Source organism: Mandrillus leucophaeus, unplaced genomic scaffold, assembly GCF_000951045.1.
Source record: "Mandrillus leucophaeus isolate KB7577 unplaced genomic scaffold, Mleu.le_1.0 Scaffold157, whole genome shotgun sequence".
NCBI lineage: Eukaryota > Metazoa > Chordata > Mammalia > Primates > Cercopithecidae > Mandrillus > Mandrillus leucophaeus.
Window position 1 is genome coordinate 1,251,872 of NW_012101554.1, and position 20,937 is coordinate 1,272,808.

General features: G+C 38.0%; 1 protein-coding gene across 2 annotated transcripts in view; it reads right to left on the minus strand.

Annotated features, from left to right (window-relative positions):
• ALDH1L2 (aldehyde dehydrogenase 1 family, member L2) overlaps positions 1-20,937 on the minus strand; it is a 65,640-nt gene that overhangs the window by 12,848 nt on the left and 31,855 nt on the right. For both annotated transcript variants that reach the window (XM_011975510.1, XM_011975511.1), the window contains exons 11-19: positions 19,822-19,941; positions 19,097-19,224; positions 16,926-17,076; positions 13,701-13,771; positions 13,512-13,617; positions 6,792-6,879; positions 5,929-6,022; positions 4,330-4,429; positions 1,401-1,499 (exon numbers count right to left, since the gene is read on the minus strand). In XM_011975510.1, coding sequence (XP_011830900.1) covers positions 1,401-1,499; positions 4,330-4,429; positions 5,929-6,022; positions 6,792-6,879; positions 13,512-13,617; positions 13,701-13,771; positions 16,926-17,076; positions 19,097-19,224; positions 19,822-19,941 — 957 coding nt within the window. The remainder of the gene's footprint in view (positions 1-1,400; positions 1,500-4,329; positions 4,430-5,928; positions 6,023-6,791; positions 6,880-13,511; positions 13,618-13,700; positions 13,772-16,925; positions 17,077-19,096; positions 19,225-19,821; positions 19,942-20,937) is intronic.

Below are 20,937 nucleotides of genomic sequence, written 5' to 3' on the forward strand. Positions count from 1 at the left end.
ACTCACTGGAATGCTCTGATGAAAAACAATCTTTGCTGCACAATGTTCATCACTGACATGTCTTTGTAACTACCTCTTGCACTCCTCAGTTATCTTAACCTACTTCTGCATCTTCTAATGTTAAGTCCAATTCTAGTAAGAAGAATGGGAGTTATCATGACCCAGCAGGTCCATGACTTTGAATTTAGGCCTGGCCATAATCTCTTAGTGCATTCCCCAGGGTTCTGTGCTGGATGAGAAGTTCTGAGTGGCCAGGGACCATGTCTGCCTTGTTCACCTTTATATTCCCAGCATGCAGTGTTTGGTACCAAGTACCAAACAGCGAGAAATGCTGCTGAAGAATGAATACGAACAGCCTGTTTGTAAAACATGCTTGTTGATGTACTAATACAGCAAGTCCTTGATATTTCTGGTCTCAGTGTTTGAAATTTCAACAAGTTGTAGCTGATTGTGAAAGCCCATGACATGTAGCACTGCAGACTTTACTTTAGTGAGACACAAAATTAAACTACACTGTGATGTTCAGGAGGCAGCCACTGCCTACCTGACTGCCCTCCATCTGCCTGTCTATATGACTTCCTTGTTACTCCTTCTCATGAAGAAAGAATAAAGAATATCTTCGTTTTTTTGGTGGGTGAGGGTATAGGGAATTGGCTCTGGGGAAAAAAATCACTGGGTGCTGGTTTTGCAAATATAAGCAAATTCGTGATTAATACTACCTTCATAATAACATAGTATAAGTTAGAGTTTATTTTAGCCACATAATTCATCTTAACACTCCTATAGATGACTTTTAGTCCCATGTTTATGGAGTCATGATCAATGTACTGGGGCTGTTTATTTATTTAGCTAGTTATTTTAGTGGAAGGAATTATATGCTATCATGTCAACTGCAATTGGGGATTCGTGGTGTATCTCTCATAGTTTATTTAGAGATTTATAAAAATCTAGGAGTGTAACTCTCACACGTGTCAAGGATCTAATATATTACAAATGTAGAGTAAGGTATCATAGCTCTTCAATATACTTTATCAGGTTTTTATATAAACCTCTTTTTTACTAAAAAAAAGTCACAAGCACATGTGAAAGTAGACACATAATACAGTGAAACCCTATGTACTCATCACCCAGCTTCAACAACTACCTACTTCTGGCCAATTTATTCCCCTACTCTTTTCCTGTCCTCCAGGGTTATTTTGAAGCAAATTTCAGACATCATATAATTTAATCTGTAAATATGCCAGTATGTAGCTATAAAAAAAACTAGGGGCTGATTTTTTTTAAAACATAACCACAATACTGTTATCACACCTGAAAATTCATGAACAATCCTAAAGTATGATTTTTCAAGTAAAAGCAAAATCTCTAAACGACTCAGAGTAAATGTGAAGGTGCCTCACCACTCTTGTCACAAATTCGTCATGGATGGATTCTTCCACAAACAACCGCCCAGCAGCAATACAGTTCTCTCCTTTGTTGAAAAATACTGCTCCCATGCCCTTCAGTGGGAGAAGAGAAAATACTGCTAACATCATTTGAGAAGTCAAGATTCCCATAAAGTTAGACACAGAGGGAATTAGTTGTTTTTGGAAGACAGCAGACAACATAGATAAGTCATAGACAATCCTCTTGGCCTTGTTAGTGATGAGAGATTCCTGGAGATACTCTGTTTTGATTTAGCATGATTTAAGAGATTTTGCTTATCCTTTCCCCCTTTTGGTCCATGAGCATTTTTAAAAAAAATATATGTGTAACAATAAAGATGTACCATTAGAAGCAAATTTTGTGTTAAAAGAAAATCTAGGCCAGGTGTGGTGGCTCACGCTTGTAATCCCAGCACTTTGAGAGGCTGAGGTGGGCAGATTACGAGGTCAGGAGTTCAAGACCAACCTGGCCAACACAGTGAAACCCAGTCTCCACTAAAAATACAAAAATTAGCTGGGCGTGGTGCCAGGTCCCTGTAATCCCAGCTACTCAGGGGGCTGAGGCAGGAGAATCGCTTGAACCCGGGAGGCAGAGGTTGCAGTGAGCTGAGATCACACCACTGCACTCCAACCTGGGTGACAGAGCTAGATTCCATGTGACATTCCATGTGACATTCCATCTATGACAGAACATAGATTCACTATGTTGCTGAGGCTGGTCTCAACACCTGGGCTTAAGCAATCCTCCTGCCTTGGTCTAGAAAATCTAGATTATTCTATAAATTTAAATGTAATAACTTGTATACCAAGTTTTGCTTTTAAAAATCTCTATATTAGATTGTATAATCACAATTTAAAAATTTTTTATTTGTATTTATTCATTTAAGACAGTGTCTGTCTCTGTTGCACAGGCTGGAGTGCAGTGGCGTGATCATGGCTCACTGCAGCCTCAACTTCCTGGGCTTAAGTGATCCTCCCATCTCAGTCTCCCTAGTAGCTAGGACCACAGGTGAACACTACGCTGGGCTAATTTTATTTTTTTGTAGAGACAGCGTCTTGCCATGTTGCTGGTCCTGAACCCCAAGGCTCAAGTGATCCTTCTACCTCGACCTCCCAAAGTAATGAGATTATAGGCATAAGCCACCATGCCCAGCCATAAATCATAAATATTTAGAAAGCCTCTCTAAGCCCCTCATGAAAAGAAATACCTACTTTTCAAGGAGAAGTTTGAGAAATCTTTGAAATGAAGGCACTCAAAAATGACAGATTTGGAAGACTGATGCACTTTGTGCATTTTTCCCTTTTTAGAAATCCAGTTTCTAATTCACCTGCAGGAAACCTCCCTGTGCTGTATATATTAAAAAAAAAAAAAAACAAATGGATGTGGCTGGGTACAATGACTCACACCTGTAATTCCACCCATTTGGGAGGCCAAGGCAGGAGGATCACTCTAGCCCAGGAGTTTAAGACCCGCTTGGGCAAGACAGTGAGATCCCATCTCAAAAACAAACAAAAAGTATAACGAATGCTTTGAAATAACATGCTTTTCCTGTGCATACATTTTATCTGTAAACATTACAAAAACATGTTGACCATCTTGGGTTTGGGGTTCTTAAATGGTTAAAACAGACTCTTTAAGGTTATATATTCCTAACCCAGACATTCAGGGGAGTCCCAACCCCTGATGTCAGTTTGAGTACCCCCAGCCATTATCTGTCACTGAAACCTCCAGACGGTCCATTCAGAGGCCCTGGCCGCAGGGGTACTTGGTTCTTCTTCACTCCCAGGCCACTCCATTCTCTTTGGGATGCTTACATGATGAAGTTTGGCTGTGAGTGTACATTAAAATTACAGTTAGGGGCAATGGTGAACAGAGTCTGCTTAGTGCACAGGCTGGACAGTTGTACAGAACTGGGAAGACCGTAAGTTTCCCCCACAATTACAAGAAAGCTTAGCACAACCCATGCCAAGCATTGACTCATTTTATGCCTGTATCCCAGAGGTGAAGAATGACAACTAGGCCAATGTTTATTTGTTTTAACCTTTACATTTTATTTAAAATAAGCCTTTATCCTTTGAAATGGTTTAAGACTCACATGGTGTTGCAAAAATAGTGTGAGAGTTCCTTTGTGCCCTTTATCTAGCTTCCCCCATGATAACATCTTATAAAACCATAGTACATTGTTAAAACCAGGAAACTGATGTTGCTAATTACTTGTTAAATATTAAACCCTTTGTTGTGTCTAAAATGCTTACCAGAAGCTCAATGTGCAAAACAGGTAAAAGTAGGACTGTTCAGGTTGATGGGGTGAGATATTGTAGGGAGAAGCTAGAAGCCCTAATAGAGTATCTTTTGAACTTTTCTACATGCCTGCTATGACTTATATCCTGTTTTAAAAACACCTTAGTAGGGGAATTATAAAGACATTATTTTTAAAAACTAAGTGCTCTGAGTATTCCCAATTCTAAGCATAAAAACGATGGTTTTAATTTATGACTAGACAAAAACCAAATGTCATTTAAGACCTCTGATAAAGAAAGAGGTGAATTGTGTTTTAGAAGCAAGCAGCTATTTTTTTTTTTTTTGAAATGGAGTCTCACTGTGTCGCCCAGGCTGGAGTACAGTGGTATGATCTCAGCTCACTGCAACCTCTGCCTCCTGGGTTCAAGAGATTCTCCTGCCTCAGCCTCTTGGGTAGCTGGGACTACAGGTGCCCACCACCATGGCTGGCTAATGTTTTTGCGTTTTATTAGAGACAGGGTTTCACCATGTTGGTCAGGCTCATCTTGAACTCCTGACCTTAAGTGATTCACCCACCTCGGCCTCCCAAAGTGGTGGGATTATAGGCGTGATCCACTGCACCTGGCCCAGGCACTTATTTACTTGAATCTGACCCTCTCTTACCATTCGCACAGCCTTGTCAAGTTCACAGTCATTAAATATTATAAGTGGAGACTTGCCACCAAGCTCAAGGGAAACTTTCTTCAAGTTGCTCACAGCACAGCTAGAGGAATATAAATGAGAAATGAGCATTTAGTTAACATCTCTCTCACACACGCGCACACACACACACACAGACACAGACACACTTTTTAAGCTGAACCACCTGCCATGGAAAACATATTGAGCCTCAGTAATATTAAGAAACTTATTCAAGGCCAGGCATAGTGACTCACAACTGTAATCCCAGCACTTCAGGAGACCAAGGCAGAAGGGATCCTTTAAGGCCAGCAGTGTGAGACCAGCCTGAACAACATGGCAAGACCTCATCTCTATAAAAAACAAGAAAATTAGGCAGCCATGGTGGTGTGCACCTGTAGTGCCAGCTACTTGGGAGGCTGAGGCAGGAGGATTGCTTGAGCCCAGGAATTCAAGGCTGCAGTGAGCTGTGATCACCACTGCACTCTAGCCTGGGTGACACTGTGAGACCATATCTCTTAAAAAAAAAGAAAGAATGCAAGGAAAAGGGAAAACTTATTCATAGATAAAACATAGAAGGTAGAATGGTGATTACCATTGAAGCTGAGTGATGAGTACATAGAATTCATTTTGCTTTTCTGCTTTCTAGATATTAGAAATTTTCCATAATAAAAAATTTTCAATAATATTGTCGTCAAATGATTAGAGATTTTCATAAGTTAATTCAAATTCTTTAGAAATTTTGGTTACATAAAAGGCTGGCAACGAATTAAACCTCTAACCAGACTACTGAAGCATTGGGAGAAAAAATATCAATTTTTAAAAGTATGCTGTTTATTTTTCCTTTCTTACAAAAGTATTTTTATTTAAAACACTTTGAAAAGACCTCCCCCAAAATGCAAACAGAAGAAAAAAATCACAAAATTCCGTTCCATGCCTCAGTGACCATTGTTTTTACCATTTTGATATACTACCTATTTGTGATCTGTCCTACCATAGCTTTTGCCTTAACATAGTTGAGATCATCCAGTATATACAATGTTATACTTTATTTTTATTTCCATTTATTATTTTAACAACAGTTTTCAATGTTATTAAAATTCTCTATGAACGTGACTGCACAGTGTTCCATTACATTGGCATATTTTAACAACTGGTTTATTTTGGACATTTAGATTGCTTACAGTTTAAAAAAATATTGCTTTGGGGGACTCCATTTTATGAATAATCCAGGTTTGTCATATAAAATATATAAATTTCACATGTATGTATCTTTTCGGTTTTTTACCCATACTCTGAAAACAATTTGGGCCACAGCTTTAATACAGAAAGCCTTTTGTGCTGAATTGTTAAAACTACCAGTAGGGTGTAGAATTTCAACATAGCTTCGTTTTATTGACTCTGGGCTTTAATGCTTTGGAAAGTATTTTATTACTTTCAAATATTTCAGTACTCAGCAGTGATAAGTAGATTTCCCTTCCAAAGTAGATGTAGTTTTCCTCACTCAAAAAGTACCCTGTTTAAACAAAAATTGAAACCTAGTTTAACAGGATCTGCAGTGAATCAACATATTAAAACCAATACCTCTTCATGATCTGTTTGCCAATAGGAGTGGAACCAGTGAAACCAAGTTTGCGGATGTCAGGATGTTCAGACAGACGTTGTCCTGCTATGCCACCTGTAGAATTAGGGAATAAAACATGAATTAAAACATACTCAAGGCCGGGCGCGGTGGCTCACGCCTGTAATCCCAGCACTCTGGGAGGCTGAGGCAGGCGGGTCACGAGGTCAGGAGTTCGAGATCAGCCTGACCAACATGGTGAAACCCTGTCACTACTAAAAATACAAAAATTAGCCGGGCATAGTGGCACGCGCCTGTAATCCCAGCTACTCAGGAGGCTGAGGGAGAATCACTTGAACCCAGGAGGTGGAGGTTGCAGTGAGCCAAGATTGCACCATTGCCCTCCAGCGTGGGCGACAGAGTGAGACTCCATCTCAAAAAACAAAAACATACTCAAATTCTTATAGTGAAGATGGCTTTAAATTCATGAGTAGATATTCTAAGGTCTCATCGACACCTTAGTTTTACATTTTCTGTATTAATTGCAGACTGATGAAAGTCTAAAATAATACCCTTTATGAAATTATCAGACTCCCAAAATAATGATGGGTAAGCCTTGATTTTTATCTTGAAAATCAAAATGGAACATCTTAGGGTAATTTTACATGATTGTACAACCCCCCTCCCCACTGCCACTCACCCACCACTGTATTTCCATTTTAAGATTTTAGCACATGGTAAGTATATTCATCCTTAACTGTTTGGTAAGTTGTATTTAGTTTTAATACAGTTATAATTCAGGACAAGTCTCTAGTGGTACAACAGTCACTCAGCTCCCCCTGTACCATTCATTAGTTATAGCACAGTGAGTCATTTAGTGGCTTGCCTGAGCCCGGAATGATGTTGATGACCCCCTTTGGAAAGCCTGCTTTCACAGACAGTTCTGCAAACTTCAAAGCAGTCAAGGGCGTGACCTGAGGAGAAGCAGACAGCAATTACCTTCTTCAGGCTCTAATCTGACCTTTAGCCCAGAACCCAGTTTTCCCTTGATAGCTGCACTAGAGCTTATTTTATTTTTATTGTACATTGTCTTATTTTTCTTATTTTGCCATAATTTCAGACTTACAAAAAGATGCAAAAATAGTACAAGTATTCCTTATATACATTTCCATTCAGATTCCTCAAATGTTAACATTTTACTGCATTTGCTTTATCTTTTTATATATATTTTTCTAAACTATTTTTTAAAGATACCTTTAAGGGGTATCTTTTTCTGAACTGTTTAAGAATACAGTAAAGACATACCCCATACTTCTAAATACTTCTGTGTGCATTTTCTATAAAACCAGAAATTCTTTTACATAACCATAGTACAATTATCAAAATCAGGAGATTAACAACTGATAGAATACATGATTTGCAGACCATATTCAGATTTCACCAATTATCCCAATAATGTCTTACAGCAAAAGAAAATCCAACATGTGCATTACATTTAGTTCTATCTGTAGTCTCCAGTAATCTAGGAGAATTTCTGAGTTTTCTGTTTCATTACACTGACATTTTTGAAGAGTTCAGGCCAGTTATTTCGTACAATGTCTCTTTGTTTGGATTTGTCTGATGTTTTCTCATGATTAGATTCAAGTTATGCACTTTTGGGAACAATACCACTGGAGCGATGCTGGGCTTTTCTCAGGACATCACATCAGGTGGCACGTGCTGTAGAATAGTTCCAATACTGGAAAGTCGATTTTGATTATTTGGCAAATGTGGTCTGCCAACTTCCATCGCTGTAAGTTACTATTTTATACATTGTAGTTAATAAATATTTTGTGGGGAGGTACTCCTCAAATTTTTATCCACTAGTTTTAGTATCCATGGATAATTTCTGGATAATAATCATAAATAGTATTATGATGGTTGCCAAATGGTGATTTTCCAGTTCCATCATTCCTTTTACATGTACTTGTTGGCTCTCTAAGTGTTTTCCTTTCTGTTTAATTAATTAATATCAGTGTGAACACATAGATTCTTACTGTAATCAGCAGGTTGTCATCTTTTACTATTGTTATTGATTTTGATGTTCAGTCGTTCTAGATTTGGCTGAGGCAGTCCCTTTAGTACGGCCCCTTATCATTCTGCCATGCCGCTATTACTCTTCGAGCATTACATTGCTTTCAGGCCCAACAAGATATTTTAGATTCATCTTGATTCTTCCCTACTCCAGCTCCTTCTCCAAGGAGCCCAAGTTTCTTTGAGAGAAGAATGGTATTTTAGAAACCAAGATATCTGGACATTATTGAGGGGTCATCGCTTCTAGGCCCTTGTAGCAGACAGAGCTGGGAAAGAGATGTATGTATACACCACACACACACACACACGTAAATATATGTGTGTATCTATCCCACATATGCCTGTATCCATTTCTTCATTTAACTATCTAAATACATTAAAACCCATGAGTTTACACTGATACCTTTATCCGATATCTCAGGGTCGATTCTATCCTTCTGCCCTTTTTACATTTGTCATTCTCTTCTCCAAGAAAGAGAGACATGGCTCCCATTATCCACAATATATTTAATTATTTGCTTAATCCTAAAACATAGAGAAAGTCATTTGAGAATTGTTAAGCCATGTCCCTGTGAAAAAGAAGCCTATTAATTAGAGTTGAATATGTATTTGGGTTTTGTTGTTGTTGTTGTTGGTTTGCGTTGCCTTTATCCTGAGGACATATAGTCCAAAGTTAGTCAAAAGTGACTTGGGTTCATGGTTCCTCACTCTCTTCAATGGGGTCATGTTATTCATTTGAAATATGGCTTAATTTGTTTTGTTTACATTTACTTTTAGGATTTTGGCCCCATCTTTGTGGATTATATTTCTTTTTCTTGTTGTCATTGAATATGGGGAATATGCTTCCAAAAGTCAGGACTATTCAAACGTCCATTCAGAGAATGTCGTTCTCCCACCCTCCTTTCCACCCCATTCATCCTATGTTCTATAGATAATCAATTTCATTAGTCTCTAGTTTATCTTTCCTGTGTTTCCTTTTATTCAAATCAGCAAATACATATTTTCTTATTTTCCCTTCGTTCTCACATAAAAAGTGACATAATATGGATCTCACCTTAAACATCTATCATAGCAATGCAAATCTCCGAAGCAAAATGAAAGCAATACCTTCACACTCTTAAAAACCAACGTCCATTCAGTCTTAAGTCAGTACTTGGTTAGCTTGGACTCTAAAAATGGGATGTGCAAGAGGATCCATTGAGGTGCGAAAAGAAAATAGTGGAACTTTTATTTATATATTTTAGCTGACAAAGATATGAAATAAATGAACCATAACTAACATTTATTGTATGGCTGGATAACGCTGCTGTCACACAGTCTGAATGAAGGTCATATGGTCATGGGCCACAAAGGTATGGGCAGTGTCCTAGGAAAGAATAGAGGCTCACAAGGCCAAGGGGTAGCAGTGGTTCCTTCCCTTGCTCATTTGCTTTCAGAAGATTGCCCTCTGATGAAGTTTACAGGCCGGATTACATGGTTTCACAGACTATGTTGTTATTTTAATTAAGTTTGTCTTCATAAAATGGACAAGTGGCCAAAAAATGTGCATAGAAACTGCACAATAAATAATAATGTTAACAAGCAAACAATAAAGAGGCAGGGCTACCAGTTTTCCTCCTTCTAGTAACAGGTCCATGACAGTCACATTGTGAGGTTTGTAAAATGTCAATGTAGATTTAACTTGATGAGAAGTTGGCCCAAAATATTTGAAGTTATCAAGACTGTAAAAATAGTGGATTTACATCTAGTATAATTGAAGATGATCCTAGCCCAAGTATATCTGATTATGCCTTGGTATGAAACCATCATAATTAGAAAGATGTTTAAAAACTATCCTGAATTAATTATAATTCTTTTAAAGTAAGAATATAAAGGTTTTAAAATGTCATTTATAAATAAAATAAATGGTTTCATCTCTATCACAGCTCTTTTCATTTCTATTGGTTTTCTTCCATTTGGCTATCCAGTGTCCCTGCAGGATTATAAGTTTGCATAATATATAGGAAAGCCTCTAGTATGGTTCTGGGCAAGTGTAGGTCATTGCTAAATATGAGGTTAATAAAGTCAGAACTTGTCACACCTGGACCAAACCACTCTAGGCCATGAAAATCTGTGCTTTCTTTTGTATGAAGCCAGGAGGGAATCTTTCACACATATAACAAAGCAGACAACCGGTTTAAGAAGAGTCATCTCAATTCAGTCCTCTTGACATTCACACAGAGCCCTAATATTATAAATGCATCACTGCATAATATTATCCAATAAAATAAAAAAGTCCAGCATAACAATGGCACCTTTGGGTCTTTCATTCTCAGGATTTAAATTATCTTCAACTATAAAACTGCCAGTTTTAAACTGCAGATAGAGCCAGACTGTAATTTCCATGGGGACAGAAACTATGTGTATCTTCATCACTACTACCTGCCTGGCAACTGGTATGCACTCAAAGAATGTTTGTAATTTTTGGACATTATATATACTCATTGCCATTCCTCAGTAATTAGCACTCTCATTGGATATCATTCAGTGGTTCTCCACCCTGGCTGTGCCTTGGAAAAACGTGAAGCTTTTAAGCAATACCAATGTGTGGTCTCCAACTTAGACCAATTAAATCAGATCTCTCCTTTTAAAATGCTGAATGGGGCCCCATCTCTGCCAGTGGGGCCCCATATCAGCATTTTAAAAGGAGAACTTTAGGTGATTCTAATGTACAGCCAGTGTGGAGCTCTACTGGACTAGATTATCTGTCTCCTCACTTCACTCAACTAGCTTCTTGCTGTTTAATGTGTTGTGCACCCATTAAACAAGAGTGGGAAACAGTAGTCTTGTATAATGCTGGTGAGCTAATACGACCCCCATGGATGGCTTTGTCAATATCTATCACACAAATATATGTATCTTTTAACTGAGGGATTCTGCAATTAGAAACATAGCGTATAAATATACTTGCACATGTGCATTATACTTATAAGGTTTCTAAGGTTATTAATTATAGCATGGTTTATACAGCAAAAGGAGAGAAAATCTGAATATCCATAATTATGGATTGGTAAAATATGTTTTATCTATACGATGGAAACTGCTAAAAAAAAAGGAAAAAATTTTTTTTTGGTAAGTATATAAAATGCTACTTTTTGTGTGTGTTTTTAAAAATTTTATTTTATTGTGGTAAGAACATTTAATGTGAGCTCTACTCTCAACAAATTTTGAAGTGTAAAATATAGTAGTATTAACTATAAGTACAATGTTGTACAGAGGACCTCTAGAACTTATTCATCTTACATAATTGAAGTTGTTTTTTGTTTGTTTCTTTGTTTTTTGAGACAGAGTTTCACTCTTGTTGCCCAGGCTGGAGTGCAATGGTGCGACCTCGGCTCACCGCAACCTCTGCCTCCCAGGTTCAAGCGATTCTCCTGCCTCAGCCTCTGGAGTAGCTGGGATCACAGGTGCCTGCCACCATGCCCAGCTAATTTTTTGTATTTTTTAGTAGAGATGGGGTTTCACCATGTTGGCCAGGCTGGTCTTGAACTCCTGACCTCAAGTGATCCACCTGCCTTGGCCTCCCAAAGTGCTGGGATTGCCAGGCATGGTCGCTCAAGCCTGTAATCCCAGCACTTTGGGAGGCTGAGGCGGGCGGATCATGAGGTCAGGAGATCGAGACCATCCTGGCTAACACGGTGAAACCCTGTCTCCACTAAAAATACACAACTTAGCCAGGCATGGTGGCAGGCGCCTGTAGTCCCAGCTACTCAGGAGGCTGAGGCAGGAGAATGCCGTGAACCCGGGAGGCGGAGCTTGCAGTGAGCCGAGATTGCGCCACTGCACTCCAGCCCGGGTGACAGAGCGAGACTCTGTCTCAAAAAAAAAAAATAGACGAAGTGCTGGGATTACAGGCGTGAGCCACCTCACCTGGCCAGTAATTGAAACTTTATGCCCATTAATTAGCAATATATACATATACACATATATAATATCTATATCTACATATAATAATATATATCTCTCTACATATACATATAAAACTACATATTCATAAATATACACATATATATGTACAGACTATCTCTGGAATATCTAAGCCACTAATAGATAACAATTAATCCCATTGGTTGTCTCTGGGAGGTAAACTGGTTGGCTGGGGAGTAATGATAGAAGGGAGACATTTCACTATCTACCTCTTTGTATCTTTTGAATTTTGAAAACTTTGAATGTATACCTACTTTTTCAAATCGTTTTTAATGATTAAAACAAAATGGCCATGGTCACATGACCATGTAGCTATGACAAATGAAACTGTATTTTTTTAAGCTCTGAAAGAAGAAATGAAAGAGTTGAGAGGTAACAAATTATAAACTCTTCTAGAATAAAGACCAAGTTTTCTCCATGAATTATGCACCTCAGAATGCCTACTACATAGTAAAGTTACCTGCATATAACAGAAACCCAATTAAGAAGTTTGTTTTTCTTCTTATTTTGCATAGTGCCCTTTATATAGTAAAGTCTCAGCCAGTGTTAACTTGGCGGCCATATTTTTTTCTTAAAAAGCTATTGTAGCATTAAAAGATTTTTGTGAAAACTACCTTAACTATTTCTTAAAAGTATTTTCTTGTTATCCATCTGGATATATATTTATAATTACAGATGTTCTTTTACATGCTTTTCCCTCATCTTCTACATCTTCACTATATATATATAGTGAGCTACTATATATAAGATATAATATATAATATATATTATATATAGTGAGCTAATATATAATACATATAAATATGTTTTATGTAATATATATCATATATATACACATCTAGATGTGTATATAATATATAATATATATTATATATAGTGAGCTAATATATAATACATATAAATATGTTTTATGTAATATATATCATATATAATATATATGATATATAATATAACATAGTGAACTAATATATAATACATATAAATATATATTTTATATATTTTATATATTTTTTATATATTTTTTGAGACAGTCTCACTCTGTTATATAATATATAGTGAACTAATATATATAATACATATTTTTTTATATATATATATATATTTTTTTTTTTGAGACAGAGTCTCGCTCTGTTGCCCAGGCTGGAGTGCAGTGGCAAGATCTCGGCTCATTGCAACCTCTGCCTTTACAGTATTTTTGACAATTAAATTTGAATACCTGCATAATACTTTTTCTGATATCTCATAATTATTCTAAATAATTCCCTAAATGTTGGGCACTTGGCATTTTGGAAGAATTGAATTGGTTTGTAGAAAGTCAGTGGACTTCACTGATGTGCACCATGCTTGCTTCTATTATTGTGAAAATTTTAAATTGTGGAATCTCCATACAATGTTATTAGGTAGCTATTAAAAATGAGTATTTACTGACATGAAAAGTTGTCCATGATGTATGAGAAAAATGCCATACGATCTCATTTTTGTTTGCTATTTATAAATATATGTCACTCTTTTGAAGTACTGGATGTAAGAAGGAGGCGATTCTGTACCTGGCCCTTTGTGGCCTTACCTGTGCTGGCTTGAGCACTAAGGTATTGCCTGCTGCCAAACACGCAGCACTCTTCCACGCCAGCATCATCAGCGGGTAGTTCCAGGGAATAATAATGGCACAGACACTGCCGGGGAAGAAATTCGACACGCTTAGTTGTTTCAAATAACACAACTCATGATTCACTCAGAGGCACTCTCCTTATCTTACCCAAGTGGCTCCTTCTTGGTGAAGGTCAGATTGCGATTTGGACGGGCCTGGTTGATTGGAATAGTAGAACCCTAAAGAATAAGAAAAGTTGATACTTATTTTACTAATTTAAATAAGTAAATTTCATTTCAAAGGATCCATTTTCTGTCTTCCTCTCTTACTTTTTGTTAGCTGATATGAAAGAGTGTTTGTTGATAAGAACTATATCCATGCCAAAGAAGGAACAGCTATTTGTTTCTCAAGAGAACCATGAAACACAGGAGAATAAACATAATTCTCATTTTGTCCATTCCCAATTGCTTGGCCTGGCAGAGAATGTGAACTGCCTGCCTATTATCCACTTTCCCCTCTGTCCTTAGTAACAGAATCCCTGTACTAATAATGGAACAGCAATATGCCTATCAAATACTATGGTTCCCATTCTTCAGGTTAGGGATGGCCAGTGGAAGATATAAGCACAAAGCATTGGAAGGTGACTGCTATTTAAACCAGACTAACTCAACTCCTTTATTCTTCCCTCCATATCTGCTTCCTCCTTCTTCTTGTTTAGACTACTGCTGAAATAGCTGGCACTGCAGTGATTTTCTTGAGATCATGAGTCAACCTTCAGGGTGGAGGTCACATGGTACTAAAGATGGCCTGGCAAAGACAGAAAAAGAGTTTGCATCTCACATACTAGTCCTGACTGCCTTTCTTTGGACTCCTTGAAAGTCAGAGAAAAATAATAGGGTTAAAAAACAGGATTAAGTTGGCTGTTATATGCAGCCAATTGAATCCTAACAGATTCACAATAGTAGGCTTTAATGAAAGCTATTCATTTGCTTTGCCACATAAAATCTTATTGCTACTACTAATAGAGTGTACAATTTCTTAAAATACTTGCAGCCAGTTACGTCTTGGAATTCATAATTTTTTGGACTTTAGAAACGTAATATAGTGCATGTACCTTAAATTATCTGCTACCCCAGCAGGATTTGAATAAGCCTCCCATAATCAAACACACTAGTATTTTTTTAAATGTACTTAAAGTTCTAGGGTACATGTGCACAACGTGCAGGTTTGTTACATAGGTATACATGTGCCATGTTGGTTTGCTGCACCCATTAACTCATCATTTACATTAGGTATTTCTCCTAATGTTATCCCTCCCCCAGCCCCCCACCCCTGGACAGGCCCTGGTGTGTGATGTTCCCATCCCTGTGTCCATGCAAACACACTAGTATTGATTCACTGAAACATATGAATATTCACTCTAAGTGATGTAAATAAATATTATTAATAGATTATGTTCATTCAAGTCAGGGTTTGGCATCAAATCAGTTTCAACTAATCAAACAATTTTCAGGTTTCAGAGCTATTTGGATTTCATAATTGGGGATAAGAGATGGACCTGAACTACCATTAGTAAATATCAATATATGCATGACTTTGTGGCTGAATCACAATAAAAACTTCATTTTTGTGCAAACCTGCTATGTTGCAGAGTTGTCTAATCCTGTAGTGTACAAATATACTTGTTTCCAGTCCTCAAAACATAACTTGCAAAGTATGTATTATTGTGACCATTTTATAGAGGAGGAAAGTAAGGTTCTGGGAGATAAAATAACTTTAACAACATTGGCTGATACGGGCCAAAGCTGACTTGGACTCAGGTCTGTCTGACTGTACATTAACATTGGTGGCAGCAATGTGCTCAGATGAATACAATGTTTCCCAGTCTCCTTAGCAGATAGAGATGGTCAAGGAGGGATATGAGCAAAAGGTACTGGGAAGGTAAGAATGCTTTGTGAAATTCCTCTTGCCACTCCCCCTTTCTCACTTGCTTCTTTTTGCTGCTGGGAATGTGGTTGCAATAACTGGTACTGCAGTGGTTATTATGAGTCTATGAGGAACATGCATACTGCAGTTTGCTACAAGCCCTACCTCTCCCTTTTGTATCCCCAGTGCTGGAGCTAGTGTTGTTGCCATTGATCACCCCATGTTTGCTATTTATTATATAGTAAAAGGAAAATGAAATATTTATTATTCCTGTGTCTTTATCAAATTTTTCCTTAAAAAAATTTTTTTTTGGCTAGGTGCAGTGGCTTACACCTGTAATCCCAGCACTTTGGGAGGCCAAGGCAGGCAAATCACTTGAGGTCAGGAGTTCGAGACCAGCCTGGCCAACATGGTGATATCCTGTCTCTACTAAAAATACAAAAATTAGCTGGGCGTGGTGGCACACACCTGTAATCCCAGCTACTTGGGAGGCTGAGGCAGGAGAATCGCTTGAACCCAGGAGGCAGAAGTGAGCTGAGATGGCGCCACTGCACTCCAGCCTGGGTGACAGAGCAAGACTCCATTTCAAAAGAAAAAAATAAATAAATTTTTAAAAAATTTATTTCTACTAGGACACATGTTCAAAGACAAAGTTTTTCTTATACTCAGTCTTCTTCCACCATCTATGGTAGCTCTCTGGCCTCTGTAGGTATTTGAATTTGTACACCCTTCATGATACTAGGCTTCTCCAAAATGTCTAGAAAAATATTCAACACGCTCAGGAGATATTATAGTAAAGTGCAAAGAATGTGATTAGACTTTAGATTCAGAAAATCTTGAGTTCAAATCTGGTCATGTGGGTTACTTGCTACAAATTATAGGAAAGGCATCCATGTCCTCAAGCCTCTGTTTGCTCACATGTAATAAGGGGATAAGAGCTATCCATTTACTTCCTGTAGTTGTTATAACCATTGCTAGGGTCTGAAAGTGTCCCCTAAAATGCATGTGCTGGAAACTTAACCCCCAATGCCACAGTGTTGGGGGGCAGGGCCTAATAGGAGGTGTTTAGGTCATGAGGGCTCCACCTTAATGAACGGATCAATGCCGCTATAAAAAGGGCTTGCAGGAGTGGGTTCACTCTCTTCCACTCTTCTGCCAGGTGAGGACACACCGTTCCTCTGCTCCAGAGGATGTACTATAAGGCACCATCTTAAAACTATAGGCCAAACCTGCTGGCACCTTTATCTTAGACTTCCCGGCCTCCAGAACTGTAAGAGAATAAATTTCTGTTCTTTATAAATTACCTAGTCTCAGGTATTCTGTTATAGCAGCATAAAATGGATCTAGACAACCCTGTTATGTTGGTGTAAAAAAATCTACATAAAAAGAGGATCTGACACAGTGCCTGGTACAAACTCATCAATGTTAATCCCTTTTTCTTTCAGAACAAATAGTACTTGTGCTTACCTGAATTTTGTCGCACCAGCCAGCAAAATATCTGAATGTTTGCACAGACATTCCAATGTGAGTCTTCAGAGCCAAGGTATAGACAGCCCCTGAATCAAGGGCTTCAATGGTTGCCAGCTCTTCTTGGTTCTCTTCCAGTAGGTCTGCAAGTCTGTGTGGTCAGTGAAAGAAAGAAATTCAACAAGTATTGATTGAGCTCCTGTTACATACAATGCAGTATCCTAACGATGGAGGATTCAGAGGTAAACAAATATGGATCAGATCTCTGCCCTTATGGAGATCATGGTCCAGTAGGGAAGAAAGACATTAAACAAATAATTTCATAAATCATTTGTTTCAAGAATTACAAAGGAGAAGCAGAGGGTATTGGAAGCGTATATAATTTGCCTCATCTATGTGTAAGAAGTGGAACAATGATTGAGCCAGTACCAGTCACTGGAACCACATTCCCAGAACCCACACCTTCTGAGAACCCATGAACATTTGAGGATTTCCAGTTGGCACAAAAATATTTCCAACACTAACTGAAGAGACAAGATAGCAACGTACACAATGAATTACAAACACTACAAGAGATTTCTGTTTGGTATTCGGTTTTATGGGAAGGTAAGTGCAGGACTGTATAATGACTGTGATACAGTAAAAATTCATCTTTTGTGGTCAACTTCTCTATTTGTTTTTCTTCTGTATTTGTAGTGGTTCTCGGAGCTGTTCCTTTGGGGCCACTCTAGAGTCCAGCTTGAAATCCCCCTCCCACAGTATTCGTTCCAGATCTTGCTTGTATTAGTTCGTTCTCACGCTGCTCATAAAGACATACCTGAGACTGGGTAATTTATAAAGGAAAGAGGCAAGAGAGCATGTGCAGGGGAACTGTCTTTTATAAAAACATCAAATCTCATGAGACTGACTTACTTTCATGAGAACAGCACAGGAAAGACTTGCCCCCATGATTCAATTACCTCCCACTGGTTCCCTCCCATGACACGCGGGAATTATGGGAGCTACAATTCAAGATGAGATTTGGGTGTGGACACATCCAAATCATATCATTGCTCTGAGATCTATTGATCTAGGTCAGATATTGGATTTTAGGTAAACAGCAAATGGAATTTATGATTGAATCTAGTTATTCCTGGCATCCTTCATTACTGATTTAAAATATTCTTCTCAGTCCTTATTATTTTTCTTCCTTGTTCCTATTCCTTACAGATCAAGTTGATATAAAATGTTTTTTTTTTTTAAACAACGGGGTACTGGATATTTTCCACTTGCCACTCTGTATCCATTCTCCACCCTGCTCTGTGACTTTCACCCTGGTGAATGACCTTTATAGATTACATTACCTGGCTCCCTTGCTCTCCCATTGGGCTTGGCCAGTGAGAGGCCACTGGGAGGCACCCACAGAAGATTGGTGAACTGAAGGAAAAAGTGGTTGGGGAATTGGATTCCCTGGCTCCCTCGCTGATGGACTGTGGTTCAGAAGCTGCCATGCCCCTCCACTGGAGTGTGGTTTTCTCCTATAGCTACAGATCTTGCCAGATTCCAGTAACAGCTCCTTCTCCTGTCCCTTCAGACCTTGAAGACGTAGCAGCTTCCCCCTGCTGCTAGCCCTGCCTGGATGTTTCAGTATCCTTTATTGGATTTCTTTGACCTAGCCCACGTCTTTGTAAACAGTTCTTTATTAAACTTCTTTTCCAGCTGGGACCTGCCTGGTGCAAGCGATACTAACATAATCAACATATGTAGGATTTAATATGAGTCAAGTAACAGAAGACATATTTCATACTAGGTGAATACCAGAATGTTTTGCAGGAATTTTTAAAATGTTGGCAATGTTAGCCAATATCCAAAGGTAGTAGACTTGTTTTTCTTTTCTTATCTTTTTTTTTTTTTTTTGAGACAGAGTCTTGCTTTCTTGCCCAGGCTGGAGTGCAGTGGTGCGATCTTGGCTCACTGCAACCTCCACCTCCCAGGTTCAAGCAATTCTTCTGCCTCAGCCTCCAGAGTTGCTAGGACTACAGGCACGTGCCACCACTCACGCCTGTAATCCCAGCACTTTGGGAGGCTGAGGCGGGCAAATCACCTGAGGTCAGGAATTTGAGACCTGGCCAACATAGTGAAACCCCATCTCTACCAGAATTACTTTTCTAAAAAATAAAAAATAAAAATACCTGTACATCAATCTTCCTCTTTCTCTTGCATTCATTCTTCCCCATTCACCATTTTCAAAAGCATCTTTTGCTGCTGCTACTGCTTTATCAACATCCGCCAAAGAAGCGTAGGATACTTTGCATATTGTCTATTTCAAGGTAAGTAAAAATAGGTCACATGAGAGATATGAAAATATGGTTCTTGGAATTAATATTGTATTAATAGAAAAAATAGAGTATTACTGATTTTTTAAAAAATGTTATGATGAGAAATGAGTATATCCAGTACTACGGTAAAGAAAAAGAACAATTTTAATATGAAAATTGTGAACCAGAAATTCGGTACTTCTCATGTCGTACTACTTTATGGAAGAACACATTTAGGAAGACAGAAGACTCTGTAGTTCTTCCAGTGCCTTGGGAAAGCTGAATTTCTTGCCATGAGTCTTCAAAGTCTGAAAATTTTTTTCACGTGTATCTCTATGCAGATGAGTGCCTCTGATGTTTATAGGTAAAGCTACCTGTCTAAACTTATCATAAATGTTCTATAAAATAGGTTACTACAGTTAATAGCAGCTAGTACCAGAACTGAGTCTTTGAAAGAAAAGCATGAAGTACATTTGCATGAAGTGCTTAGAGGCAGAGTGAGAGAATTAATGGGCTTCTTAAGACTGCCTCTTTTACAATGGTGTATAAACTAAAAATCCACCACCGGTGATCACTACTAACACTACAGAATTACTCACAGATCCATCCGTTGGGTTGATAGTGTCGTAAGTCTTTCCATCGTCTGCATTGGTGAACTGTCCATTTATGAAACACTGATACGGCATTTTTACCATCATTTCATTGACTTCCTTTGAAACCTGAGAGAATTATATTAATAGAGTCAATGGATTTCCGTATTTACTAATTTGATGTCAAACAGCACTAAAGAAGCATATTCACGAATGCAGAGGGAGAAGTCAAATTCTAGTTCCAACCATACAGAAGACATGCATATGTGAGATTTGGGTCTCAAGATGCTTGCCTTGGCAACTGGGGCAGGAGGGTAGAAGCTGTAAAGACAAAAGTGCTCTAGGCCAGGCTTTATACAGATTTCAGATTTTCTTTCTTAACAGGTAAAAGGTAACTCACAAGACCTCTAGATAATGGAAACACCACCATCTAGTGGCAGCATTGGTGGAGTGCAGCTATTGCTTTCATTGAAATCCTTGAAAATGCCTTTGTCAATAGGTTTCCTTTTACACTGGCGCCGTTTTAAGTTTGCTTTCCTTAAGTTCCTCTCGGTTTTCACTTTTTGTCTGTTACACATGTGTTGCCTAAATTGTACTCTGCCAGTGGCTGGCAAGCAAATTGAGGTTAGTCAATGATCTTTGATGAGGATCAGTTTTTTTCAGCAATGCAATGGGGATAATGATACTGGCTTCATACAGTTATTGGGAGGAAAACTGAGGTAATATATCAACGCTAGGTATTCAAAAGGAAATTTAATTATTTAAAACATTATTTCACAGGGAGGAATTGTCAGTGCTTTAAAAAGAAACAAAAAATAGCAAGAAAGTCTCTTGCCTTTTCCCACACTGAGTGCTCATGATCTATGAGCTATTTCTGTTGTGTTTATGTGGGCTATAATGAAGGAAATTTCATGGGAATTGATGTGTTCAGTCTCTACAAACAGTCCACTTTTCTTAAATTATCATTCTGGGAATATGCTGAATGTCTTACATATAGCACCTAATTTGATTCTCCTAACAATTCTCTGAGGTAGATATTATCATTATTACATAATATATTATTATTACATAATATATAATATTATTACATAATATAATTATTACATAATATATAATATTATTACA